General features: G+C 64.4%; 2 protein-coding genes across 6 annotated transcripts in view; one reads left to right on the forward strand and one right to left on the reverse strand.

Annotated features, from left to right (window-relative positions):
* CASKIN1 (CASK interacting protein 1) overlaps nt 1–24,522 on the forward strand; it is a 29,216-nt gene extending 4,694 nt beyond the window's left edge. The window contains exons 2-21 of one of the 2 annotated variants that reach the window (XM_027736047.2): nt 9,072–9,123; nt 11,416–11,513; nt 11,625–11,770; nt 11,858–11,953; nt 12,236–12,366; nt 12,437–12,545; nt 12,829–12,937; nt 13,049–13,143; nt 13,214–13,331; nt 14,780–14,995; nt 16,799–16,906; nt 17,050–17,168; nt 18,036–18,123; nt 19,449–19,546; nt 19,658–19,768; nt 19,840–19,941; nt 20,436–20,574; nt 20,645–22,753; nt 22,857–23,250; nt 23,682–24,522. In XM_027736047.2, the coding sequence (XP_027591848.2) occupies nt 9,072–9,123; nt 11,416–11,513; nt 11,625–11,770; nt 11,858–11,953; nt 12,236–12,366; nt 12,437–12,545; nt 12,829–12,937; nt 13,049–13,143; nt 13,214–13,331; nt 14,780–14,995; nt 16,799–16,906; nt 17,050–17,168; nt 18,036–18,123; nt 19,449–19,546; nt 19,658–19,768; nt 19,840–19,941; nt 20,436–20,574; nt 20,645–22,753; nt 22,857–23,250; nt 23,682–23,778 (4,535 nt within the window). In that variant the 3' untranslated portion in view covers nt 23,779–24,522. The remainder of the gene's footprint in view (nt 1–9,071; nt 9,124–11,415; nt 11,514–11,624; nt 11,771–11,857; nt 11,954–12,235; nt 12,367–12,436; nt 12,546–12,828; nt 12,938–13,048; nt 13,144–13,213; nt 13,332–14,779; nt 14,996–16,798; nt 16,907–17,049; nt 17,169–18,035; nt 18,124–19,448; nt 19,547–19,657; nt 19,769–19,839; nt 19,942–20,435; nt 20,575–20,644; nt 22,754–22,856; nt 23,251–23,681) is intronic. The other variant, XM_027736048.2, reaches the window with a different exon arrangement.
* Nucleotides 24,523–25,858: 1,336 nt separating this feature from the next.
* The window catches only part of TRAF7 (TNF receptor associated factor 7), a 31,101-nt gene continuing 30,030 nt past the window's right edge, over nt 25,859–26,929 (reverse strand). For all 4 annotated transcript variants that reach the window (XM_027736049.2, XM_027736050.2, XM_039382369.1 and 1 more), the window contains one exon: nt 25,859–26,616. In XM_027736049.2, coding sequence (XP_027591850.1) covers nt 26,602–26,616 — 15 coding nt within the window. In that variant the 3' untranslated portion in view covers nt 25,859–26,601. The remainder of the gene's footprint in view (nt 26,617–26,929) is intronic.

Consider the following 26,929-nt stretch of genomic DNA (forward strand, 5'->3'; position numbering starts at 1 on the left):
GAGGGGCACTATTGCTCAGCCTGGGGTGACTTCTCCTTATTTTACATTTCTTGCGTCTCTCTGTGGCTGGGCTAAGTTGTGGGTGCAAACCATCCTCTGCCACCCGCCCCCAGCACAGCCCCCATGTCCATACTGGCTGCCGGGTCCCTGCCCACCGGGAATGCTGCAGGGCACCCGGGACTGTTGGCCACAGCCACCGAGGAGCAGCAGAGTTGCAGGCCAGCAGCTCCGTTCCCAGCTTCCTTACTGGCCTGGATTTTCTCTCAGCAGTCCCAAATTCACCTGGCTTGACACCAACCAGCCCTTTGCCAGCAGCGGGTGGCCCCTCGTGCTGGGGCTCTCCCACGGCCGTCGGCTCTGGCTCTTCCCCGCACCAGGACCTTCCTGCCGGTGCTGTGGTGCCCCTTGCTGCCCGTGCACTGTGGGGAGGTGCTGTGGGGGACGTGGCAGGGCCAGGCTCCACCCAGGGGTAATGGTGCTGGCAGTGAGCAGGGCTGGGTGCTGTGGGTGCCCCCAGCCCTTCTCTGCAGCCATCCCCATCAGTGCCAGCCCATCGTGGTTTCCAGTAGCCAGGCTGGCGTCTGGCTTCTGTCCTCTGCTCTGCACTCCCTTTAACTCTTCCATCCCCTTCCCAGCTGCTGGGAATGGTTGCAATCAGTCCCCTTCCCATCTTGGTCTGCCTGGGTGTCCCCAGCCCCTTCCCATTCCCCCTGTGCCTGCACCAGCCACAGCAGCAATGCCCATGGATGGCGGCTCCGTGGTGCTGTGCCAGGGCACTGGGTGTTCCAAAGCAGTGGTGAGTCCTCAGGGAATGTATTCCTCAGGCACATGGCAGGCAGGAGCTGTGGCATTGCTGGCAGGGTGAGCAGTGGAGGGGAATGCCCAGCTCTGGCTGATGCCTGAGGCTGTGTTTGCCATGGTGTTCTCTTCTGTTCTGATGCCACTGAGAGGGTGGTGTGTGCTGGGAATGGTGCTCAGGCACCACTGGGAGAGTGTTGGAGAACAAATTTGTTGATATTTAATGACAGGTGCTGTTATTGTCAGGCTCCTATGGGCAAGGGAGAGGCATTGGGAAGCAAAACTCAGGAGGGCCTGCATGGACACTGTTGCTGTCACCACTTTGTGTCCCATCCACAGCCAAGTGTGCTGTGAGGATGGGCCATGCCAGGGAGGTCATCAAGCCGGTGTGCAGTGCTGATGTCACCTCTGCCCTGGGTTACCATCCTGTCCCACAGCTGGGGCACGCGGGACTCGCCCTCCTGGTTCCCCTCTCCCCAGAGGAACGTGGCCAGCGCAGCCCACCTGGTGCAGGAGCGATGCCGCCGGTGACCCGGCTCCTTGTGCCAGGCTGAGAAGGATCTTTAAGCTCTAATGAAATGTTAATAGTATTTTCCAACTCAATACGGGAGCAGAAAATGAGGTGTTTAACGCTGGGCTCCGCAGCGACAGGAGCAATCAGCCTGAGAAATGGGAAGCTGGGACGCAGTGCCGGCCTCAGCTCGGCCTGACAGCCCCGTGCTGCCGGGACCGCTCCGGTGATGGATAGGTTCCAGTGCCGGCACAAGCCATCCGGTGGGGAAGCACGGTGCCGGGAGGGCGTGGGAGAGCGTCTGGCTGGGAGTGCCAGCTCTGCCTGGGTCTCCTTGGGTCTCCCCACCAAGGTCACTGCTGGCCGCCTGGAGAGCACCGAGCAGATGGAGGCAGCAGTGGGGCCGGGGTGCCCCGGGGTGCAGTGGGACACGGGCCCCCAGCGCTGTGCCCTGCCACGGCCTGTGTCAGCTGGAGACAGAATTGGCTGGAGATGGTGCCCGCAGCCACCACAGGCACAGCCGGGCTCTGCTTCTCTGAGCACCGGCAGCCAGGTGCTCTGCCAGTGTGCCTGCATGTGCCCCGCTGCATCCACGTTCTCCCGTGGATCCATGTGCACGCATGTGCCCGTGTGAATGTGTGCATCCATGTGCACGCATCGGCCCCTCTGCATCCGTGCGCCGTGTGCCTCCGTGCACGCGTGTGCGCCCCGTGCCCATGTGCCCCTGCCCCGTGCGTCCGTGTGCCCGCGGCCGCCTCCGCTGCTCGCCTCGGCCCTGCCTCCTCCCCGGCCTGGCGTGGGGCTGGCGCCGGGGACGGCCGGCCCGCGGCGGCGGCAGCCGGCTGATCCCTTCCAGATGTGGCTGCCGGAGCCCGGCTCCGCGCCGCCTCCTCGGGAGGCCCCCGCAGGTTGTCGGTCCGCGGCCGCCGGAGCCGCTGGATCAGACAAAGCGCGGCTGCCCGGCTCCTGCATTGCAGCTGGGCTGTTTACGGCAGGCACGCTCCTCGCAGCCCTGCGGCTCCGCAGCAGCTCCGCTCCAGCGTCTGTCTCGGCCGACCCTGCGCTGCCCCTGCCAGCCCCCTTCTGGGGGACACTGGGGACACTGGGACAGGTGCTGAGAGCCCTGCGCCTCCCCTGCAGCGCTGCCGGCCCGCTGGGAGCGGTGTGAGGCCTCTGGCCGCGCTCCCGCTGCTCCCGGATGATGCACGGCACCGCCTGGCCGCACATCCCCGCGCTGCCCGCCCGCCCCGGCAGAGACCGCGGCACCACCGAGCTGCCAGCCCTGCAGAGCTGCCGTGGCCGTGCCCGTCCTGCCCGCGGGGGCCCGGGCACACCGCCGTGGTGCAGAGGGTGGGCACGGTGCTCCCGCGCGCATGGAGCCAGGCTGTTCCGTGCACGAGGACAAACGATGGCTCTAAAATAGACCCTCGGGCCTGTTTTGCCGACGCACGGATGGGAGCTCAGAGCTGGTGCTGCGGCAGCGCCTGGTGCCTCTGATGGATCTGGGCTGCCTGCACATACGCACACATGTGCACACGTGTGCACATGATCTGTGTATGCCAGGAGCTCCTGCCAATCCCCAGCGCCGCTGGACCGCACTGGGTTCGTGGGAGGCCAATGATGAAGACTGTGCGTTAGTTAATGATGCTTTGAGATGCTCAAAGCTCCTGATCCCTCCCTGCAGCCAGCGAGGCCAGCGTTGGTCCTCCCAGGGATCCCTGATGCTGCAGAGGGGGCAAGGATGGAGAGGAGATGGGAAGGATGAGGATGAGGCAGGGCAGGATGGTCTCTGCTCCCATGTCCCACAGGGATGCGGTGCCGGACATGCTGGGATGGATGGATGGGCAGACACAGGTGACAGTGGCCCTGAGCAACCATGTCCCGTCCCTTCCATGCCAGCCTTGCCATGGCAGCAGTGACTGCTTCCAGCCAGGGTGATTACTGAAAATTACCTGTTTGCCACAGGCTGGCAATTAGGGCTCCCTGGCAGCGACACCAACACGCATTTCTGCACAGACGAGGGTGGGTGTGCAGCTGGCACCAGGCACGACGGGCAGGTGGGACGCTCGGCGCTGGTCCTATGGAGCTGAGCACAACACCTCGTGTCCCACCTGTGGGGCAGAGCCAGCGCTGCCCACACACCTGCCCGTTCCTGCTGCCTCTTCCCCACATCCCTGGGTGCACAGGGCCGAGTCACCGGCAGCCACTGCTCGGCAGAGCCCCGTGGCTTTGTGTGGTACTCGGGGGGATGGGGCTGCCCCAAGGGAGTCCAGCTGGTGCAGCATGGCTTGGACAGGCTCTGTGGCACCACACAGCAAAGGTTGGGTGAGGATACATCTTGGGAATACAGGGAGAACAGGGACCCTCACAGTAGCTACTGGTGTACTGTGGAGTGCTGGGTCCCCTGACCCACTCCACCCCCAGTGGTTTGGTTCTGTCCTGGGTACACCCGTGTCCCCTGTCCCCGCCTGCCCTGGCAGCCCTCAAGGGCAGCCCCTCACCCTCCCTTGGGATCAAAAAGTTTCCTTTTTGTAAAAATAAAAGCATCACAGTGGAGTCCCCGCTGCCTCTTGAAAGCTGCATTTAAGCTGCTTCCTGCGGCCCCAGGGGACAGCCCTGTGCTGCCATGACTCAGGCTGCCAGAGCCCAACCAGCCTCCAGTGCAGATTTCTCCACTCCCTGGAGAAGGCTTTGCAAGGGCTGGGCATTCAGAGTGTCTGCAGGTGTGCTGGGCACAGGGCCAGCGTCCCCCAGGAGTGCCTTGGGATTTGGGGAATGGCTGGTGATGGGCAGCAGGGCACCCAGCTGTGGGTGTGCACTTCGATGTCCAGATGTGATGGACAGTTGTTATCCTGCTGCGATGGGCACTGGGGTGTCCAGTACTGATGGACAGTTGTTGTCCGGCTGTGTTGGGCACTGGGGTGTCCAGTACTGATGAACTCTTGTTGTCCAGCTGTGATGGGCACTGGGGTGTCCAGCTATGGTGAGTGGTATGTGTCCAACTGTGGTGGGCAGTAGCTATCCAACTGTGTTGTGTACTGCTCTGCAATGGTTCCATCCCATCCCAGCTACCTCTTAGCCCCAGGCAATCCCTTTTCCTGTACAGCGGTGCATTATTTATACAGTCCAAATCGATCGGAAGATGATAACGGCTTCATTAGCATCTGAGCATCGTGCCGGCCTCAGCGCCTGACACGACCTTGGCTGCAGGAGTACAAGCTTTTCCCTGTCAGGACCAGCTCCCTGATGTCACCATCATCACTAGACCCAGCCAGGGGTGCTGTGCCCATTCGGTGGGGTCCCCACACTGTCACATGCTGCCATGGGGAATCAGACCCACCCATGCCAGGGCTCCTCGTGCAGCCCCGTTGTTTGCGTGGCGCTCGTCAGCAGGGATATAATTAAGAGCAGCTATTTTGGATGCTTCCTTTATCCGGCAGCTCCCAGCGATGCCGCTGCAGGATCCTCCCCCTGTCTCTGAAACAGGCGCTTGCCTTGAATGTCTTGCCTGTGGATATTCACTGCCTGTGGGGTCCTGGGGGTCCTGTTGTGTTTGCGGGAGGGCACACGCAGGGGTCCGGCTGCCCACGTCAGCTGGGGAGTGGGTTACAGCAGGGCTGGGGTTGGAGGGGAGGGGGATCACTGCAGAGGGATGATGGAAGGGATGGAGAGGAGCATTTGTGGGGGTTCTCCTGGCTCATCCGCTGCCGCCATGCTGAGGGGGGGCAGCCGTGCTTTCCCCTCATTAAGGAGATGTTGATTTAGCAGAGGCTGGAGCCATCTGCTTGGAGCAGCCGCCTGCTCCCTGCTCCCTGCTCCCTGCCGGGGGGGAGCTGGATGAGGATGTGCTTCATCAGTGGGGGCTTGGCCGGGGGCCCCCAGCCCTGGCCGGGCATCGATCACTGCTGGTGCTGCGCTGGCTGCAGACACAGGGGCTGGTGTGTGAGCACGTGAAGGGGTGCTGGGAAGGAGAAGAGTCCCCCCCAGGCACCGAGGAGTCCAACTGTGGGGGGCCACGTCCTCTGACATGTGTGCAGGGATGGGGCTGGAGCAGCTGGGAATGGGATTCTCCCACCAACAGGTATTGGGGTGCCCGGAGCTGTGGTTGGTCACAGTCTCATCAGGGCATACACCGGGGTGCCTGGAGCAACAGCTGGGCACAGGGGTCTCCATGTTGGGATACCTGGAGAAGTGATTGGGTCCAGGGGTCTCCCCACGGCATGTACTGGGATGCCTGGTGCAGCAGTTGGGTGTGGGGGTCTCCCCGTGGCCATGCACCGGGATGCCCAGAGCTGTGGCCGGGCACGGGGGTCTCCCCCCGGCGTGCACCAGGGTGCCTGGAGCAGCTACTAGGCCCAGTGTGAGGAGCCAGGGTGGTGCACGGCTGGGCCCTGGGGTCGGGCAGTGCTGCTCCCCCGTGCGTGCCCAGCCCTGCACGTGCGGGTGGCTCGTGCGTGGCCCGTCGTGGTGCCCGTGGCCACTGCGGGGCCGGCGCGTGGCAGGGGAGGCGGGCCCGGCCAGGAGCTCACAGCACGCGGAGCGCCGGCCTGAATGCAAGCGTGCACTGAGCTCCTGAGCTCCCTGTGTTTAAGTGGAGGCATTTCTGGGAGTAGTGGCAGGGCTGCTCCCCGCGGCGGTGTTTACTCTGGCAGACGCTGTTTATAGCTGGTGTCGATGGCAGACGCTGCGGCTCCCGGTGCACGCAGGAGCCGCCGGCTGCAGCCACATCCGGAGGTGCTGGAGCACGCTGGATGGATCCCGTGTTTCCCCCTTTCATGGGGCCAGCGATGTGGTCCTGCCCTGGGATGCTGCTGGGGTGCAAGGTGCTCCGAGAGCTTTGGGGAGCCATGCCAGGAGAAGGAAGGGGAGCCCTGTGCTCCCACATGTCAGGGCCATCACCTGAGCAGCCTGTGGGGAGCCAAGAGGGGACATTGTGGTGTCCCAGGGACGGTGGGGGGGCTCAGGAGGTCAGAGCAAAGAGCCACCCCTCCCACAACACCTGCCTGATGGCATCTGCTTGTGCGTGGAGAGGGCAGGATGGTGGTTACAGGTGCTCGGTGGTCCCCGACACCCCTCCAGTGGTCTCAGCAGAGGGGACAGCCAGGAACACGCTGGGTGCCCACTGGCAGCATTGGCTGTGCAGGAGCCCTGCTTTCCTCCCTGCTGTGCCTGTCTCCTTTTGTAGCTGGTATTTTTAATTAGAAGTGCTCAGGTCCCTTCTCTCTCCCTCGTTAGTGGAAGAGTTTTCCTTGTGCTTCCCAGCCATTAATGAGCTCTCACAGTTCTTGCTGCCCTCCGACAGGCTGCAAATCCCACTATGGGTCTGGTGATGTGTCAGGTCCCCATCCTGCTCCCCTGCTCTGGGAACTGGGGTTATTCTGAGACCCCAGCTGGGCTCCATGCTCCAGCTGCCTTCAGCATGCTGGCGGCCACTTCCAGAGCTTTAAGGAAAGTCAAACCACTGCATGGCTGGAAGTCACTGACTAAGCACTTGGCACGGGCAGTGATGGAAGTGCTAAACAGATTTTGGCAGCCGCAGCCTCTCCTGCAGGTGCAGGGAGGAAAAATTTGCCGCTATGGTGTGTTGGAGTGCCGGTGGTTTGGGTGATGCCGGGGTGGCACACGTGCCTGGGGATCGCCAAAGGCGTCACTGCCGCACCTGCCACCCCGATCCCCGGGCACTGCCCCGTCCCAGCCCCTTGCTGGGATCAACCCGTGGGAAAGGCCAGGCACCGCAGACCTGCTGACATCCGTCCGTCCATCTGCAAGGACCGATTAGCCGGAGCGGGGCCCGTTTCGGGGCTGGAGATCGGAGCCAGTGCCGGGCACGGTGCCGCTCCTGCGCCCACCGGCTCCCTTTGTCCGCTGGCCCTTCGCATCCCTGGGGGGCAGCCCGGCCCCCTTCTCCTGGGAGCTGGTTCTTGGCGTGGGGAGGCAGCGGAAGCGGCGCTGGGCTCCTCTCCACCGGAGCTGAATGGCACCTTTGTTGGGGAGGCTGGCGGCAGCTCGGGGCTGGCGGGGACCCGCTCGACCCCGGCCACTGCCATCGGTCCCAGCGTTGGGGCAGCTCTGCCCACCAGTAATGTCCGATTCTTGCCAGGGGAGCATGGGGATGCTGGGGCAGGGGTGGCATTTGGGGCTTCTGTGGTGTTCCTGTCCCTTCCTGCACTCAGGACCCTGCAATGCCCCTGTCCCTCCCTGCGGCCTGGGGACCATGTGGTGTCCCTGTCCTCTGTGCACCCTGGGCACCCCATATACCCTCATCCCTCCCTTCATTCTGGGTACCCCTTGGTGCCCCTGTCCCTCCTTGCACCTTGAGACCCTGCAGTGGCCCCTTCCCTCCCCACGTCCTGGGGACCTTGCAGTGCCCATCCCTCTTCACACCCAGGAGAACCAGTCATGTCCCCATCCCTCCCTGCACCCTGGGGACCCCACAGTGCCCCTTCTCATCCCACAGCCACCCTGTGGCACTGCATGCCAGGAGGAGAGCCTGGGCACCCAGGGGCCAGAGGCTGGTCACTGTGGCTGATGGAGCCCATCCCCGGCAGCTCTCGCCTGTCACACTGGGCTGTCTCAGCGTTAGCAAATGTCCTGCAGCTCAGACTGTTGGGCAGTCACAGAGGGAGAGAGGGAGGGAGGGAGCGTGGGCAGGGAGAAACCTCTGCCACCGTCCCAGCCGCTCCTGGGACCACATGCACCATGTGGCACAGGCAGGGCTGGCTCAGCCCAGCACCGCTCCCCAGGCTTGAGGATCAGGGCTGGACACAGCCACCCTTCTTGCTGCTGCTGCCCTGTTTATCCATGTGCCCAATAATTCAGTATCTCACAGGGATGCTGACAAGGGAACACGGTACAGGGAGCATGAGCAAGGCCATGGCTGTGGTGCACAGGGAGCATGTCTTTGGCCCCATATCCCTCTTCCCTGCCTGAAGTAGCCCCTTCCAGTTGGCTTCTCCTAACGAGAGCTTGTTCCTGGCATACTGGTTCCTGGCATGCTTCCAGCTGAGCTTCTGAAGTGAGGATTCAGGGGATGAGGATGGCAGGGTGAGTGACTTTGGCTGCCCCTTCTCCTGGCCAGGCCATGCCACCTCTGGGTCATCTCCCACAGACTTATGGCTGTGCTGGTGCCATCTTGCTGTGGGGGACACAGGGGCTGCTGTGTGGACCCCCAGCCCAGGGCTCTGCCAGGCTGCACCCACCCTCCTCCTCCTCCTCCTCCTGCTCCAGCTCCCGCTGGGGGAAGAGCAGCTCACTGGAAAGCCTGAGTGGCATTTTTCGGGTAAATCTTATGTAAATCTGGCTCCATCCTTCCTCGTGCTGCTAATTGGATTGCCCTGGGGTTTAATTTCCCACGCAGGGAAGTGTGGGGTGGGCAGTGCCAGGCGGGGGCTGCAGGGCAGGGGCCATGCTGGGGTGCAGGGGAGGGTGCTGAGCTCCTTCTCTGCCGAAGCAGCCCAGTGTGAGCCTCACGGGGCCACGCTGGAGCCCCAGGCACGTGAAGTAGCCTGGGAGGGAACCCCAGGCAAACCAGGTGAATGGGGAGAACCTGGTGCCAGGAGGGGCCCCACCTTGAGGGGGGACCTCGACCCTGAGCCCTCCTGCCTTCACCTGCCTGCAGCATCGGGCAAGCCTCACACAGCACCTGTGGAGCTGCAGGGAGCCCCAACCTTGGTAGGGAGGGAGACCTGGAGCTGCCACCTCCCTGATGTGTTCCTGCCCTGGCCACCTCCTCTAACATGTTGTCCCCTTCCCTCCCTCCCAGAGCTCCTTGGATCGGCAAAGAAAGTCAACGTCAACTTCCAAGACACCGACGGGTGAGTGGGAGCCCTGTGGCCGGATGTGTGTGCTGTGGGGTGCACAAAAACGGGGGGTGTGCTGTGGGGTGCACAAAAACGGGGGGTGTGCTGTGGGGTGCACAAAATGGGGGGTGTGCTGTGGGGTGCACAAAAACGGGGGGTGTGCTGTGGGGTGCCATGAGCAGGCGTGTGCGTGCCGTGGGAGCCTGGTCCGTGCGGGAATGCCAGGCTCTCTGAGCGATGCAGCCGAGCTGCTGGGTCTGGTCCTGGGGCTCTCAGCCCCGTTAGCCCACGTGGCCGAGCCCTGCCTGCACCCAGAGCCGGTGGGCTGGCACAGAGCTGCCGCGGGCCCCAGAGGAGGCAGGAGGTGAGGGCTGAAGGGCGGAGGAATGGCCGTGCCCCACATCTCACCACCCCTTTCCCAGCCCTTTGGGGCCCTGTGGGCGCTGTGCAGGGATCAGCCCTGCAGGGTGCCGGGTGGGCGAGCCGTGACCCCGCCGGCTGTGCCACCGGCGCTCCGCAGCCGGCATCCTACGGGCGGGAGCAGCGGGAAGGGACCGCAGGCTCACGTCCCGCTAATCACACTAATGAGGCCGCCGGCACAGGGAGGCAGCCGGGGCCCCGCGCAGGAGGGGCTGCGATGGGAGTGATGCTTGTGGGGCTGGGCAGCGGCTGCCCCTGTGTCCTCGGGCTCCCCTCGCCCTGCGATCCCACCCCTAGAGTGGGCCAGCAGGACGATGCCACTTGGTCCCTGGGGATGGCTCTGCTGTGGCCATGGAAATGGCAGTGAGCAGAGGGGTCAGGTGGGATCAGGAATGGGAGGCCATGCCCTGGGGAACATGCAGCCACAGCACCGGGGTCCATCCTCATCCTTGTCACTGGGGCAGTGGCAGCAGCATCCCCTGGTACCTGCCAGCGCATCGGCCGTGCCCGTGTGCACGTGTGTGCGGGCACACGCAGGCAGAGCTGTGCAGCCGAGCAGGCGTGGCCACGGGAGCGTGTCCGTGCGTGCCGCGGGTGTGCACAGCGTGGGGCAGCAGTGGGGCGGGTGGGCACGACGTGGGCAGGGCAAGGGGGGCATCACCCCATGGGCCACCTCGTGCTCCGCAGCGCTGGCAGGGGGAGCTGCAGGCAGGGCCCTGCTCGTGTGCTGCTCATATCCTGCCTATGGATCCTGGATGGCTTGGGGCTGCAGGAGCAACAGGGCAGCAGCCTCCAGCCTCCAGCGCTGCTCCTGGGAAGGATTCCCCGGGGAAGACACAGGGCAGACCCAGGCTGCAGCCTGTGTGTGCTCTGCCCTGCCGCTGGCATGGGCTCAGCCAGCCCCGTGCCTTGGTTTCCCCATCCCTGCTGTGCTGGCTGATTCCTGGCTGGCGGGCACCGTGGGCAGGCACCGTGGGCAGGCACCGTGGTGCTGTCCCTGTGCCTGCCCCGGGGACGGTGCCCTCCGTGTGGAGACATGGCCGGCTGGGCCGTGCAGTGCCCGGGGGAAGCCCCCGAGGCAGCCCCGGGGAGGGCTGCGATTTGCACCATCTTGAGCGGATTTGAGCAGGGCGCTGGAGCGGAAAATGTTGACATTTCCCAGGCAGACGTTGGGGATCGGCCTCCTGTGCAAGCTGTCTGCTCACATCGCCGCTCCCCGCCGGGGATCGCAGGCGGCAGCTCCGTGGGGATCGTGGTGGCCAGAACATGTTCCTCACGGGGATGTGTCCCCCTCAGCTGGGGGCCTGGGGACGGGGGACAGAGGAATTGTTACCCCATCCCCCACCTCTCGGGCACTGGGCAGCCCCGGGGGCCCCACTGGGGTCCACAGCCCATTCCCATGCTCCGGCAACACCGGGGTGGCCCCGAGGATGTGATGGGGATGCTGTGCATGACCAGGGCCCAGAGCAGTGGGGTGGTGGGTGCCAGCACAGCCACATGGAGGATGCCACCGCCAGGAGCAGCAAGTAGGTCAGCTCCTGGCCTGCTTCCCAGGCGTGAGCCTTGGGGCCGGGCGCTGCAAGAGCAGAGCAGGGTAAGCGCCAGGGCCTTTCCCCTCCCCACTGCCAGGCTCAGCGCCCAACAAGGGCACCACTGCCATCTGTGCTCATGGCCGTGCTGCCGGGGCCAGGCTGGGGGAAGTGGGTCAGTGGGGAGTGGGCTCTCTGGCACCGTCACCCTCCATGGGACACCCCTGTGCCTGCCCTGCCCACCACCTTCAGCCCTGTGGGGTCTCATCATCCTCAGGGAGCTGGGTGTAGGCTCAAGGCCCTGCTGCCAGGTGGAGGGCATGTGGACTTGGGACCCTGACTCCCCCCTGGTCCCCAGGTTCTCGGCCCTGCACCATGCGGCACTCAACGGCAACACGGAGCTCATCTCGCTGCTGCTGGAGGCACAGGCTGCCGTGGACATCAAGGACAACAAAGGCGAGTCCCCGGGTGTCCTGGCAATGCCCCCCCCCCCGTGCCCCTCTGTGGGCTCTGCCCTGGTGTGTTGGCACACTGAGGGGCTCACGGTGTGCCCCTCCTGCCCTGCAGGCATGCGGCCCCTGCACTATGCGGCCTGGCAGGGCAAGAAGGAGCCCATGAAAATGGTGCTGAAGGCAGGTTCCTCCGTGAACATCCCATCGGATGAGGGCCAGATCCCCCTGCACCTGGCGGCACAGCACGGGCACTACGATGTGGTACGGCAGGGCACGGGGGTGGCAGGGGGGAGATGGTGCCACCCCCATCCCCTGCCCTCACCGAGTCGGGGTCTCGCTCCTCTGCAGTCAGAGATGCTCCTGCAGCACCAGTCCAACCCCTGCATCATGGACAACTCGGGGAAGACGCCCTTGGACCTGGCGTGCGAGTTTGGCCGGGTCGGGGTAAGTCCTTGCAGGGCTGGGACCCCCCAGAGGAGGACTGGAACAGGACGGGGCACAGCAAGGTCCCTGGGGGTGCTAAACAGCTGAGGGGGAAGCACAGGGCAGCCCCAGAGGTGGCCAGCACTGGGGACCAGCGGTGCCACCACTGCAGGGGATCTCCTGCCACTGGCGAGAGGGCAGGCGGGGACCGGGGGCATCGGGAGGGCCAGGGGACCACCCACAGCCCCGGGGGGCGGCCGAGCCGCCCTTGCAGCCCTGCTCCGTCTGTGTTTGCTGAGCCAGGTGGTCCAACTGCTCCTGAACAGCAACATGTGCGCGGCGCTGCTGGAGCCCAAACCGGGGGACACCACCGACCCCAACGGCACCAGCCCCCTGCACCTCGCCGCCAAGAACGGCCACATCGACATCATCCGGTGGGTGCTGTGGGTGGAGGGGCAGCGCCGGTGCCCCCCCGTGCCCTGCTGACCCCCTGCCCCCCCGCAGGCTCCTGCTGCAGGCTGGCATCGACATCAACCGGCAGACCAAGGCAGGCACGGCGCTGCACGAGGCTGCTCTCTGCGGCAAGACGGACGTGGTGCGGCTGCTGCTGGATGTAAGGACCCCCCGGCACCCTCAGACACCCCCTACCCAGCCAGGGACTGCAGGAAGAAGGTGACCCTGCAAGTGGGGGCTCAGAGCAGCTTGTGCAACTTCACCAGGGAGTGGGGATGAGGGTCCTGGAAGGGATACACCAAGGCAGTGAAGGTCCTGGGGTGGGGGGACACCAAGGCAGTGAGCTGTGCCCTCCAGCTGCTGGTCTCCTGGTGGACCACGGGGTCCAAGGGGGTGGCAGGACAGGGGCAGCCTCCTCCCAATCCCTCTCGGTGCCGTTGCAGAGCGGGATCAACGCCCACGTCAGGAACACCTACAACCAGACAGCTCTGGATATCGTCAACCAGTTCACCACCAGCCAGGCCAGCAAGGAGATCAAGCAGATGCTGCGGGGTAGGGGGTTGGGGGGCACATGAAGGCTGTGATGGTGTGGGGGGGTGCTGGGCTGGGGGTGCCAATCCCTGCGGGGTGGGCAGGGTGTGACGCTCCCGCTCTGTCCCGCAGACGCCTCCGCCGCTCTGCAGGTCCGGGCCGTCAAGGACTATTGCAACAATTACGACCTGACCAGCCTCAACGTGAAGGCCGGGGACGTCATCACCGTGAGTGCGGCGGGGGGGGCCGGGACACCCCGGGGTTGGCGCCAGCCCCTGACCCGGCCCCTGCCCGCAGGTGCTGGAGCAGCACGCGGACGGGCGCTGGAAGGGCTGCATCCACGACAACCGCACCGGCAACGACCGCGTGGGATACTTCCCCTCCAGCCTCGTCGAGGCCATAAGCAAACGAACAGGCAAATAATCCCCCCCCGCCTGCCCCCAGCCCCGGGGAGCCCCGTGTTGGTCTGGTGGGGACTGGGGTGTTTGGGGGGTGCAGCAGTGCCAACAAACCCAGGCGATGCCCCGCTGTGCATGTGGGGCCTGTGTCCCTGCCATGTGCATGGGGACGGTGCCTTCGAGTGTGCGGGGTCAATGTCCCTGTGGTGCAGGTGGGGCCAGTGCCCACCTGGTGCCTGTGGGAGTTGGTGCTGGCAGCCCCAGGGTGTTCATGGGGCAGCCCCAGGCTGCCCTCAGGGGGAGGTATTACTTGTGGTGCTGGGAGCTTGGTGCATGAGGAGACCCGGGGGCATCACTGTGGTTTTGGGGGGCCAGTGCAGCAGTAGGGTCACAGAACCTGGTGTTTGGGGTCTGCACAGGGGGCTGGACACCAGTGCCAGGGACCTAATGCTGCTCCATGGAGACCTTCTCCCCAGTCAGGGGCTGTCCCAGGGGTCGGACCCTGCTCCTCTGCACAGTGCTACCTGTTCCTGTCCCCATTCCATCCCCATCCCTTTAGGTTCCTGGTAGGGTGCATGGCCCCCTTGGGATGGCCCATGGCTGTGCCCATTGCCAGGAGCATTGTAGTAGGCTTTGAAAGGCCCTATATCAACCATCTCATCCCCTCTCGGGCGTGTGGACCTTGGAGGCAGCCACGTTGTGGGGACACAGGCAGGAAATGGTGGCACTTGAACAAGATCTCAAGGGAACGGTGGCATGAGTACCCACTGGCTGCCAGGCACTCCACACCAGCTGCGGAGGTGCCGGGCGCTGGACAGGCAGGGACAGAGCCACCCTCCTGGTGTGGGTCACGTGCCGGTGCCATGGCATGTGGTCCGTGGCTCCCGGAATGCGATCTGGGCTGCAGTCCATGGCTCCTGGGCTGTGGTCCGTGGCTCCTGGGCTGTGGCTGGCCCCCCAGCAGCGTTAGCCAGGCTGTGGGGTTCCATTGCCACCCCATCGGCTGCAGGGCTGGCAGAGCTGGGAGCGAGTGCTGAGCCAGGGCTCAGCCAGCTGGGCATGGGGTGCCAGCGCTGCAGCCTCCGGCCCAGCCGTGCCTGCAGCCCTGCTCCCCTGGGATGCCTCCATGGGGAACAGGACCCCCACGAGCCCCCACGCTGCACCATGTGTGGGGCTGTCCCAGTGTCCGTGTCAGATCTACGGGATGTGCCCGTACCCTGCACCGGGCTGGGCGTGTGCTGAGCTCCTGCTGCTGCTCCTCGGCTTGGCTCTGGATCGGTTGGATCTCAGTTCTGGCTTCTCCACGTCCCTTTGGTTGCTTTTTTGATTTGCTGCTTTTTTTCCCCCTTTCTTTTATTTTCTTTTCTTTCCTTTCTTTTTTTTTTTTTTTTTTCCTGGCGGCACTGAGCGTGTCTCTATTATTTTGATTCTTTTCATTTTGTCTCTTGTTATGTTTTATTATCAGGTTCATGGGAGACTGTAACAATCCCCCAACACTTCCAAAAGATCCCACTCCCGGCTTACGGGGCTGCTGTGCTAAACGGTGACGCCTCGTCCCATCCGTTCCATTCCCTGCCTCCACCTCCACCTCCACCACCACATTCCCATCAGACTCTTTTCAGTTCCTTTGGCTATCACAGGCTCTCCCCTAGCAGTGCCGACGAGCCGCATTATGGACAAGGTAGTTCACCGCTCGCTTCGTGCTCTCCATGGATTTTTCTTTCTTTTTCTTTGAAGCGTGTGTCGAGTCTTTTCTCTCTGCTCGGCCTCTCCCTCCTGGCCGGGGGGTTTGCACGCGGGTGTGCACAGGAGTGTGCACGTGTGTGCATGCAGCGTGTGCATGCGTGTGCGTGTGCATGTGTGCAGTGGGTGCAGTGGGTGCACACACGTGGCACGCGCATGCCATCATCCCCCCTGCCCTCACACCTGCACCAGCGCCGCTGTCACACCTTATGTCCCACAGCTCCGCTGCCGGCACATCCCACCCCCCTGCCCCGGTGTCCCCGTGCTCTGCCCATGGCCCCTGCACTCCTGTCGGGGTGCATGGGGACCCCAAACCACCCTCCCAGCTCTGTGCCAGGGGCAGGGCTGGCAGCACAGTGCCCAGACGGGAGCCACGGGCACAGGCACCCTCTGCCTGCCTCAGCATCCCTGCAGGGTGTTCAATTCCCAGCTCTGGCTGGGTTGGGACTGCACACTCGGAGTGGGAAGGGGCTGCGGCACCGGGGGGCTTTCCCAGGGAATGCTCCTGGGGCTGGCACAGCGCTGGCAGAGCCCAGCGAAACCCTGGGGACCATCCCTGTGGCACAGGCAGGTGACGAATGCTGTGGATCTACGTGTCGGGAGCGCCCTGGAGCAGGGGGATTGCAGGGGTGCAGCCTGTGCCGTGCCCACAGGGCTGCCCCAGCTGGCTGGGGTCAGGGTCTTTGCATGTTCCCTGGTGGCAGTGGCACAGGAGGTCATGTTGGGGAGCACCGGGTGACGTGCTCGCAGTGGGGACAGGGCAGCACATCTTCTCCCCGGGGCTTTCTCTCCCTGTGGGGTCACACAGAGCCACACGCCTGCCCAGGCTCCTCTTGGTGTGACCGTGGCATGTGCAGCTCAGGGATGTCCCAGTTTGTTGTGGACGTTTGTTCCCCCTGTTGCTCCTTCAGTGACTTTATCCCCCTGTACCACCCGTCCCCTGCTATGCTTGGCGCTGACTGGGTGAGGGCTCCATGAACAGAACCGGCCTGGGTGGCAGTGGGGTGGCAGGGGGGTGACAGTGTCCCACGGCTGGCAGAGTAGCAATGCCCCGTGGCCAGTGGTGGGGTGGCAATGCCCTGTGGCTGGCAGGGGGCTGGCTAAGCTATGGTGGGGCTGCAGCAGCACTGGCCTCGTAGGGCTGTTTGTCCATGTCATCTGATGCTGTTTTAACCCCTGGGCTCAGAGATGGGTGTGCCTGGTGTGAGTGGGACCTGGCAGAGGTGGGCAGCATAGAGGGTGAGGAGCCATGGCCACGGGTAACCTTCAAACTGTGCCTGGCTAGGAGGATCGGATCCTCTTACCCACTGCTGTGTCCCCTGTGTGTTCCTGGGGTTTCACTGCTTGAGTTTGTCCAGCTTCCTTTGCTCCCCGCACCGAGTCATGCCCCCATCCTGCTCTGTGCAGGGACAACACTGTCATCGTCCCCTGCCCGGGTTCAGCTGGGGCACTGGGACACCCCACCACATCTGTCCCTGGCTGACAGCAGGGAGGGGATGTCCTGCAGGATGGTATCATTGTCACCCTGTGCCAGCTGCTTGGGAGGGGAGCAACCAGGGGGACAGCTCTGGTGCCCTTGGGCACGGCCGCAGCCGGGGTCCCCACACCTTGCCTGTGGGGTTCTCCCTGCGTGGGGCAACACCAGGCCCGGGGTGGCGGGTCCTCCGCCCTGTGCCCACCCCAGTGCGAGCCGAGTGCTGAGCCACACGCCTGATGGCCCTCTCTCTGCTCTGCCACCAAGGGTCTCGCGGGGCCGACATGAGCCCGTCCCACCTCTCGCCGTCGCAGGGCGGATCGGCCGCGCCAGCCCCCGCCGAGGAGATCTGGGTGCTGCGGAAACCCTTTGCAGGTACGGTGAGCGTGGACGGGACCCTCCCTGGCCCCGGGGAGCACGTGCCAGGACGTGTTGGGGGCTCTGGTGGGGCATGGCCGCACCACAGCATCCCCTGACCATGGGGCTCAGCGCCCTGACAGCCCTTTCTCTCTCTGCAGGTGGTGACCGCAGCAGCCTGGGCAGCACGGGCAGCGTGGCCTCTGCCCGCAGCTCGGGGAGCGGGCAGAGTGCGGGCAGCGGGGCACACGCCCTGCATGCCGGCTCCGAAGGCGTCAAGGTAAGGCAAGCCCTGAGGGGGCCGTGCCAGCTGCTGTGGCACTTGGCTCTGGTCCTGGCAGTTTGCTGCCCGTGACCTCGGCTGGTATTGATGCTTGAGCGGGTGTTGTGCAGTCCCATCGGTGCCCAGCGGGCCACCAGCCGCGCTGTCACTGGCAGTGGCCACCAGCGTGTTCCCTCCACCTGGCCCCTCACTGCTGCCCGGGCCTGGGCTCAGCCCCCGGCACGACATTCCACAGGTCCACCCGGAGCTGCCGCGCCTCTGCCGCCACTCGCAGGGGCCTCCGCGCTGCGCTGCGCTGCCCACGCTGCTGCCCCCGGCACCGCACACTGCCCCCGGACCCAGCCCCGCACGGCACAGCGCCCACCGCCCGCTGCGCTGCTGCCCCCGGCACGCACCGATGGCACACAGCCCCCTCCCCGCACCGCCTGTGCTCTGCCCCTGGCCTGTCCCGTGCCCGGGCTGCGGCACAGCCCACCTCCCCTGGCATCCCTCCTGCGCCATGCCCACGTGCCCCCGGGCCGCACCGCGCTGCCAGCCAGGGGGGCTCTGTTTCGTGGGCACGGAGGACCCCGCAGCCTGCACCAGCAGCCTGGGCTGGGCATGTGCCAGGCTGGATTTGGGGTGCTGTGGTGCCGCGGTGCCGTGGGCTCCTGCCGCCGGCAAAGCACCATCTGCTGCTCCCGCGGCTCCATCTCTCCCCGCTGCAGCCGAAATCTGCCGCAACCCTCCCTTGCCCACCCTTGCCCGGGCTGGCGGCACCCGCAGCACCCACGGCACCCACGGCACCCGCGCCACGCGCCCCCCGCGCCCCCGCCGCCGCCTCACTCCTGCCTTGCTCTCCCCCCTTCCCGGGGTGTTTTTCAGCTGCTGGCAACGGTCCTTTCCCAGAAGGCTTCTGCGCAAGAGTCTGCCGTGGGCGATGGGCCGGCCAAGGCGCAGGACATCCCCGCAGGTGCGTGCTGCGGCCGCCCGGCTGCCGGAGCAGGAGGAGCCCTGGCCGTGCCGTGGATCCAGGGATTTGTCTTTTTTTTTATTGCCACGGCACCCATCGCCAGAAGAAAAACGTGTGGGTAAAAAATGACTCTGTCGCCTTTCGGCTGCTGCCAGGCCTTCTCCTGCCTCGGTTAGTGGGGGCCCGTGGGGGGCGGGGGGCGGCGTGGGCGGGCAGGGGGGGCACCGCTGCTCCCCGGCCCCTTCCCTTCCCTGGCCCCCCGCCAGCCCCGCCGGAGCCCGAGCCGGGGTCCCCCCCGCCACCGCCGTCTGGGGGGGCTGCGGGGAGCATGGCCACGGCGCGGGGGTGGCCACGGCGCGGGGGTGGCACATGCCTGGGGAGGGGGATGCACACGTGGGGGTGTGCGCGGGGGCATGTGTGAGCTGTGGAGAGGGACAGGCAGCAGGGAGAGGAACCCGGGGAGGGGGATGCGCACACGGAGAGGGGATGCACACATGGAGGGGGGTGCACACGCAGGGAGGGGGGTGCAGACGTTGCCAGGGAGGGGGGAAAACATGCTGGATCGATGCAGACACAAGTGGGATGCAGACGTGAGGGAAATGCACATGGCAGAGGGATGCACATGGGAGGAGGATGCCCACGCGAGTGGGAGGCAGATGCCCGAAGGATGCACACGCAAGGAGGATGTACGAACACACACTCAAACACACACCACACACACACACACACACACACACACACACACACACACACACACACACGGAGGATGCAGTCACTGGTGGGGGGAAGGGTCTGCTCTTGCTCATCCCGATCAAAATATGAGGCAGAAATTTCGGGGCAGCCCCCATCACCCCCAGCTGGAGGGAGGTACCGTGAGGTGCCTGTGTGGGTGTCCTCAGTGGTGAGTAGCTCGTGCCAGCCTGCCTGGTTGGTGACGTGGCTGGAGGAGCAGGGCCGGAGGGTTTTGGGCAGTGGGACCCCTCTGGCCGCTGCCTTGGGGAGAGGGGCAGCCAGGAACACCTGCTCTGAAGGAGAGGTCCTGCTGGGACCTGCTGCCCAGGGCTGGATGGAGGGCACAGCAGCCCCCCGACCGGGCTGGGGGCTCACCCACCCATCCCAGAGGAGCAGACCTCCTGTCCAGGGCACCCCAGGGTGCTCCGGGTTGCTGTGCTGGGGCAGGTGTCGCTCTCCTGTGCCTGCCCTGGCCCTGCCAGGCTGGGGGCTGTGCCATGACATCCCACCTGGGGCGGGGGCTCGGCTCCCCCCTCCGCGTGGCCGGACCCCAGGGGTGGGAGCCCCCCCGCTGACCGCTGCCCCTCCGGCAGGTTCGTCGCGGTCGCAGAGCGTGGCCAGCTCCCCGTACGCCCCCCAGCCCCCTGCCGAGCCCCAGCTGAAGAAAATGGAGCCACCGTCAGAGGGGAAGGTGAGTGGGAAGCACTGGAGTGCCGTGGGGAGCATGTGGTGGGGACACGGACAGGGCTGATGGGTCCCTGTCCCCGGAGCTGCCTCGACCCATCTGTCCCTCTCACCCCAGAGCTCAGAGGCCGTGTACCAGTGGCTCTGCAAGTTCCAGCTGCAGCTCTACGCGCCCAACTTCATCAACGCCGGCTACGACATCACCACCATCAGCCGGATGACGCCAGAGGTGAGGCCGCAGGGCCGTGGGAGGGAGGCAGGGCTGGATCAGGGCGGCACTGACCCCCCTCTCTGCCCCAGGACCTCACGGCCATCGGCGTCACCAAGCCGGGGCACAGGAAGAAGATCGCATCCGAGATCAACAACCTCAGCATCCCCGAGTGGCTGCCGGAGTACAAACCGGTGAGGGCTGCGTGGGGCCGTGGGGCTGAAGCCACATCCAGGACAATTAATCCCCTCCAGGGAGGGGGTGGCACAGGGGGATGAGGGTGGGAGCTGGCTCACTGCTGCCGGATGATGCACACATCCTGGAGCTGCTCATGTCCCTCCCCACAGCTCTGCAGGGACTGTCAGGCTGGTGCCAGCTGTCACCACGTGGATGTGACACTGTGGTGTCTCCTGACACCCCTCCTGCCCCATCATCTGCGCGCAGTGAGGGGCTTCCCATGGGAATGGGGCTGGACAGAGCAAGGGGCTTCCCATGGGAACAGGGCTGGGCATGGCCCTGGGTGCTTGTGGGGCACAGGAACAGCACAGGGACAAGGGAAGTGCCCTGGAGCTGTTGTACCCCCACGAGATCGGATCTCCTGTGTGCCTCAGGTGCTGGGGTGCCAGGGGTGCTGGGGCCAGACCCTGGTGCCAGCTGGTGCTGAGCCATGCCCTGTGCCCCACCCCAGGCCAACCTGGCGCTGTGGCTCTCCATGATTGGCCTGTCCCAGTACTACAAGGTGCTGGTGGAGAACGGCTACGAGAACATTGACTTCATCACCGACATCACCTGGGAGGACCTGCAGGAGATTGGCATCACCAAGCTGGGTAAGGCTCTGTGCGCAGCGCTGGCTGCGGTGGCCTTGGCGGTGACACTGATGCCCCGTGCCATCCCCAGGCCACCAGAAGAAGCTGATGCTGGCGGTGAAGAAGCTGGCGGAGCTGCAGCGTGCTGAGCTGGGCAAGTACGAGCCGGGCACGCTGAAGAGGAAGGCGTCGGGGCCGTGCCCAGAGGTGCTGGCCATCGAGTCCCCCCCACCGGAGCCACCCGAGTGCCAGTCGCCCAAGATGACCACCTTCCAGGACAGCGAGCTCAGCAGCGAGCTGCAGGTGGCCATGACGGGCGAAGCCCCCGAGGAGCCCCCTGAGAAGGCGGTGAACCCCGCGGCCCCCGGTTACCGCTCGCCGCCGGGCCTGGGTGGCCGTGCCAGGCTGATGAGCAGCTCCCAGGAGCTGCTGGGGGACGGCCCGCGGGGTCCCCCTGCCGCTGCCATCTCCAAGAGCCAGGAATACCTGGCGGAGGGAGCCAGTGAGGGCCCCCCTGCGCCACCCAAGGAGGGGCGCCCGCCCCGGCACGGCCACCCTGTGAAGCGTGCCAGCGTGCCACCAGTGCCCGGCAAACCCCGACAGCCCTTCCCGCCCTCCACTGGGCACCTGACGCCGCCACAGACCCCCGGCAAGGCACGGCCCCCCTCTCCGCAAGGGCCAGCTGTGCCCCACGCCACCGCCAAGGTGAAGCCCACCCCGCAGCTGCTGCCGCCCGGCGAGCGCCCCGCGTCGCCCCGCTCCCTGCCCCAGTCACCCACCCACCGCGGCTTCGCCTACGTCCTGCCGCAGCCCGCCGAGGGCGAGGGGGCATCCCCGGGGGTGCCCGTCCTGCCCGTCTCGGTGCCGGTGCTGTGCCTGCCTCCGGCGGGCGAGGGCGAGGAGGAACCGGGGAGGCCGAAGAAGCGGGCACACAGCCTGAACCGCTACGCCGCCTCCGACAGCGAGCAGGAGCGGGACGAGCTGCTGGTGCCGGACGCGGGGCCCTACGCCACCGTCCAGCGGCGCGTGGGCCGCAGCCACTCGGTGCGGGCAGCCGCCGGCAGCGACAAGAACGTCAACCGCAGCCAGTCCTTCGCCGTCCGCCCCAAGAAGAAGGGACCCCCACCACCCCCTCCCAAGCGCTCCAGCTCCGCCATCTCCAGCGCCGGCATGGCCGAGGACTTCCCCAAGGAGGGTGAGGGCGAGGTGGCCATCGGACCCCCGAGCGCTGAGGGGGAGAGCCGGCGGGAGCAGCGGCGGGCCAGCGACCTGGGCGGCAGCGTGGACACGGGCAGCGCCGGCAGTGTGCGCAGCATCGCGGCCATGCTGGAGATGTCCTCCATCGGCGGCGGGGCCCGCGCGCTGGCCCTGCAGAAGCCGCACGTGGCCGGTGGGCCTGGGCCGGCCAAGGCACCCGACGGCTACTACCTGCAGCCGGGACCCCCCCCGGGCAGCCCCGACCGTGCCCGTGTGGCCACCGTCCTGGCCACCGTCAAGCACAAGGAGGCCATCGGGCTGGATGGAGAGGTGGTGAACCGGCGCCGGACCATCAGCGGCCCTGTCACCGGGCTGGTGGCAGCCGCCCGCCGCGAGCGCGCCGACAGCGTGCGGTCGGAGGCGGGTGCCGACAGTCCCGGCGAGCGGCTGCGGGTGGAGCGTGGCGGTTCCCCCGACGGCATCCCCTTTGCCGAGGAGGGCACCCTCACCATCAAGCAGCGGCCACGGCCCCTGGGGCCGGCCCGGGGGGAGGCAGGCGAGGGGCTGTCCCCAGCCCACCGCCATGGGGAGCTGGCCAAGGTGGAGGCCAGTGCCACTCTCAAGCGGCGGATCCGGGCCAGGCAGAGCCAGCAGGACGGCGTCCGCTTCATCCTCACCGAGTCCGACACCGTCAAGCGCCGGCCCAAGGCCAAGGACAAGGAGCCGGCGCTGGAGCCGGCCACACTCGCCGTGTACCAGAACGGCACCGGCACCGTGAAGCGGCGGCCGGCCTCCGAGCTGAGCGGGGCTGAGCCGCCCCCGACCCCACCGCCCACTGCCCGCCCTGACGGCCCCGACTACATCCCACCGCCTGCCGAGCCCAAGAAGCCCTTCAAGCCACCGGTGTCCCCCAAGCCTGTGCTGACGCAGCCACCTCAGAAGGTGCCTGGGCCACCAGTGCCCATCCCCAAAAAGGTGCCCATCCCAAGCCCTGGCAGCCCAGGTAGGTGCCCCACCAGATCCCTGGGACAGGCTCTCCCCGGGACAGAGGCCAGGGGTCCCCGCTGGCCCTGCCGCCCTCCTGCCTCTCTCTCTTTTCTCCGCAGAGGTGAAGCGGGTCCACGGCACGCCGCCTCCAGTGTCCCCCAAGCCCACGCCGCCTCCCACGGCACCCAAGCCCCCCAAGCCCCACGCTGCCATCCAGTCGGTGAGCGCCAGCTCCACGCCGGCCCCGTCGCCCGCCCGGCAGCTGGGCCCCGCGGGCACCAAGCCCTCCAGCACCCCACCCTCGCTTTGCTCCAGCCCTGCCAAGCCCCTCTCGCCTGGCGCGCAGCCCCAGCAGGTGCCGGTGAAGCCGCCGCGCTCCACCATCGCCAGCCCCTCCGTGGACAGCGCCGGCCCCGAGCTGGCACAGCAGAAGCTGGAGGAGACGAGCGCGTCCCTGGCTGCTGCACTGCAGGCTGTGGAGGAGAAGATCAAGCAGGAGGACAGTCAAGCAGAGTAAGGGGGTGCAGGGGGTGGTTGTTCCACAGGGAGGGTGCGGGACCGTGCGGTGCCAATGAGCACCAGAGGCCACAAGCACTGCAGGCAGGGATTGGGATGTGGCCACGTGGTGGGGGTGGGATGGTGCCAGGAGGGATTCTGGGGGACACTGGTGGAGCATCAGGGGACCTTGGCTGGAGCTGCATTGGGGAAGTGACACTGGGGGACACCGTGGTGGAGCAGCATGGGCAGCGAGACCTGGGCATGTGGGTGCACTGGGGACATTGGCACAGAGCACTGTGTAGCAGCCCTGGGGTCTGTATGAGCAGTGACACTGGGGACAGTGCTGAGCACGGCAGGGGGGCAGGAGGGCTGTGGCACAGGGTGGTGGGGGCTGTGTGGTGTCCTCATCCCGTGCGTAGCCCTGACCCGTCCCGGTCACTCCCCAGCTCGGCCGTGGAGTCAAAGAGCACCGTGAGCATCCTGGACGACATCGGCAGCATGTTCGACGACCTGGCGGACCAGCTGGATGCCATGCTGGAGTGAGGGGCGCCAGGGCCCCGCGAACCTCAGGGCTTACGTGGGCACAAGGGCACAACGATCCACGACCCCCCGGCCCCGCCGCCCTCCCCCCGGCCCCTTTGTACAGCCGTCCCCTCCCGGACATCCCGTCCCTCGGGGTTTGCACAAAGAAGAAGATACCTCAGGATTGTGCTCACAGACTCGGCGCCGGCTCCGGCAGGACTCCCTTTTGCAGAAGCAAAAAAAAAAACAAAAACAAAACAAAACCCAACAGAAGAAACAAAGCAACACGTCCGGACCGAACCGCTGCCGGGGCTCTGGGAGGCTCTGGGGGGCTCCCGACCTCCCCGTCTGGTGGCCGCCCGTGCCCTGCCAGCCCTGGCGCCGCGGGTCACCGCGACCCGAATGTAGCACAAGCCCTGCCCGGCGGCCCCGGCAGTGGCTCCGCCAGCCACGTGGCACCGATGGCGTTTGCAAGTGGCGGGGCCGGGTGGGCAAATGCACTTGGGTTTCTTTGCTCCGTTTTTAATTTTTATTTTTTAAACTGTTTTCTTTCTCGGTTGGGGTTGGCGGGGGCGGCCAGGGCAGCTCCGGGCTGGCGGCTCCCCGGGGGCAGCGGGACGTGCCCCTGCCCGGCCCCTCCCCGCCCGGGGACAGGACGGTGATAAGCTATAAAAGAAGTATTAATTTATTGGAGGGGAAAAAAAAATAAAAAAAAAAGATATAAAGCAGATTTCCCCCACCCCCCAAAATAATAAAAAGAAATAAACTTTAACAAATATATATTTAAAAGATTTTAAAATATTAGCAATTATATATAAAGCAGTTTAAAAGAAATCAAGAGAAAACTGGATTTTAGCTTGAGAAAAACTATTAGATTATACTAAGCTGTGTGTCTTGTGGCAAACTCATTCTACGAGTAGCACAATATTTACCTTTTCTCTGGGTGGAAGGTACGTGCGAGCAGTTCTGGTCGGGTTTTCCGTTGGGATTCAGTGTCGCGTCTTTCTTTTTTCCACCGTTACGAACTCAAAGGATGTGCCTTGTTTTATGGAGGTTTTTGTTAATTCTTACACTGGAGGTGTTTCATTTCTTTTGGAGTGTCTTCGGGGTTTGGTTTAGGTTTCTCCTGGTTCCTTTTGCTGTCGGTGTTTGTTTGGGGTGTGTGTGGTGTGCGTGGGTGTGCACGCGGGGTGCCTGTGCTCGCGTGCGTCCTCCGGGATGCACCGCTGTATATTCCTGTATAAACTGGAGTTGGAGTCTGGTTCAGTCGCTTGAGTCCTGATGAATGCATTTTTTGCTTGTGGTTTCCAAACAAAAGTGTTGCTGTTCCTTTCTTTTCTTGAGACGTAGAGTGGTCTCTCCCCTCTTCTCTCTCCCCCCATCCCTCTCCCCACTTTCCTCTCTCCCCGTCTCTCCCGTTGTGGTCGCTGATCCAGATGTGTTTGGCACAACTTTGAAATTTCTTTTAAAAAAACAAAAAATCAAAAACAAACAAACAAAAAAGACTTTAAAAATAATTAAAAAAAAATAAATCACCCGCCTGAAAATATCTGTTGAAAAGAAAAAAAATATGTATCTTAAAAAAAAAAATCCATAAAGTTCTACATGATGGATATATACATATATATATTTTTTATGATTAAGTTATGGACTCTGTATTGTATCCCATCTGTCCAGCTCTGCATCTTGGTGCTGCTCCCTGCTCTTCTGTGCTTAGATTTCACCTCTACTCGTCCTTATTCTTCCTATTCTGAATAGTAGATGGCTCGTGGTGCTGTGAAGACGTTTGCTCCTATACCAAGTCTGGCAACAAATATTTAAAGAAAAATAAAAAAAATAAAACCCTTGCCAGGCTGCCACCACTGTTTGTGTCCCCAAAGCATCCCGAGTCCTTGTGGTGTGGTTGTGTCATGCCGGGTGTTCAGTGTCGTGGGGGGGGTTTGTGCTGCACGGTCGGGGGGCACCCTTGGGGGCCTCTGTGGGGTGCTGGGGCCTGGCTGGCTGGGAGCTGCTGTCCCCAGTCAGGTGCCTGGTCCCTGCATCCCAATTTTCACTCTACAGGGCCAGTGCTGGTCCCTGCAATAACTCACGCTGGGCAGGAACAACTCTTTCTGCTTTTATTGTCAATGAAGAAATAATCAAATCTATATTACAATCTTAAAAACAGTAGAAAATGTGAGTAAAAATGCAACGGAGGCTTTTTGTCTTTAATGTGGAGACCATAATTACAGGGTGGTGAACAATGGGCTTGTGGAACTTGATTTGAGAACTAGCTGTGGCATAAAAATCGTACCTGGCTACTCAAGGAAATACCTCTTCCCGGATGGATCGGCCCCGGCACCTTGGCAGTAAAATTAAATACTAGAGACAGAAAGGGGTCGGGTGCCCACCCAGGGCAGGGCCTAATGCTCAGTCCTACCACGGCCAGGGGAGCAGCCTCCCAGTGTCACCACTGGGACATGCTGATCCATCCAGTCCCATCACTGGCCAAGGGCTGTGCTCGCCCGGCCTGGAGCCCTGGGGCCCAGAGTCACCCCAGCCCCGGCCCCAGGGGTGTCCCCAGCTGGGGGGACACAGGCAGAGGAAGGCACTGGATATGCTTCCTCTGCTTTTCCAATCATCTAGGGCAGATCTAGGGGAACATCTGGAGCATCCATGGGGCAGACCCATCGGGAGAGCCGCCAGCCGGGATCCCTGCGGGGGGGGCCGGCCAAGGGGCAGCAGCAGGCAGTGGTTGGTGCAGGAGGAGCTGCAGCAGTCATTTCAGAGGATGTGGTCACCCACAGGCCGATGGAGGGGAGAGTTTTTGGTCTTTCAGTGTGCAGGACTAGTGTGAAGCTCTGACTAGCACGTCCAGACCTGTGGAGACAAAGGAACCCACGGCAGTGACTCCTGAGCAGCTCTGGGGGCTTCTCTTCATCCTCCCACAGCACCTCCCTTTGGGCTGCCACCATCCACAACACCCTGGCCAGGAGTGGAGTCTCCCACCTGTTGAGAACTACCCCCTTGTGTCACAGAACCACACAACCATTTAGGTTGGAAAAGACCTCCCAGCCCATGGAGTCCCCCCTGTGCCCAGTCCCCATCTTGTCCCCCAGCCCAGAGCACTGAGTGCCACGTCCCGTTGTTCCTTGGACACCTCCAGGGCTGGGGACTCCACCACCTCCCTGGA

Source organism: Pipra filicauda, unplaced genomic scaffold (assembly GCF_003945595.2).
Source record: "Pipra filicauda isolate LSUMZ 115617 unplaced genomic scaffold, ASM394559v2 scaffold266_size1643727_pilon, whole genome shotgun sequence".
NCBI lineage: Eukaryota > Metazoa > Chordata > Aves > Passeriformes > Pipridae > Pipra > Pipra filicauda.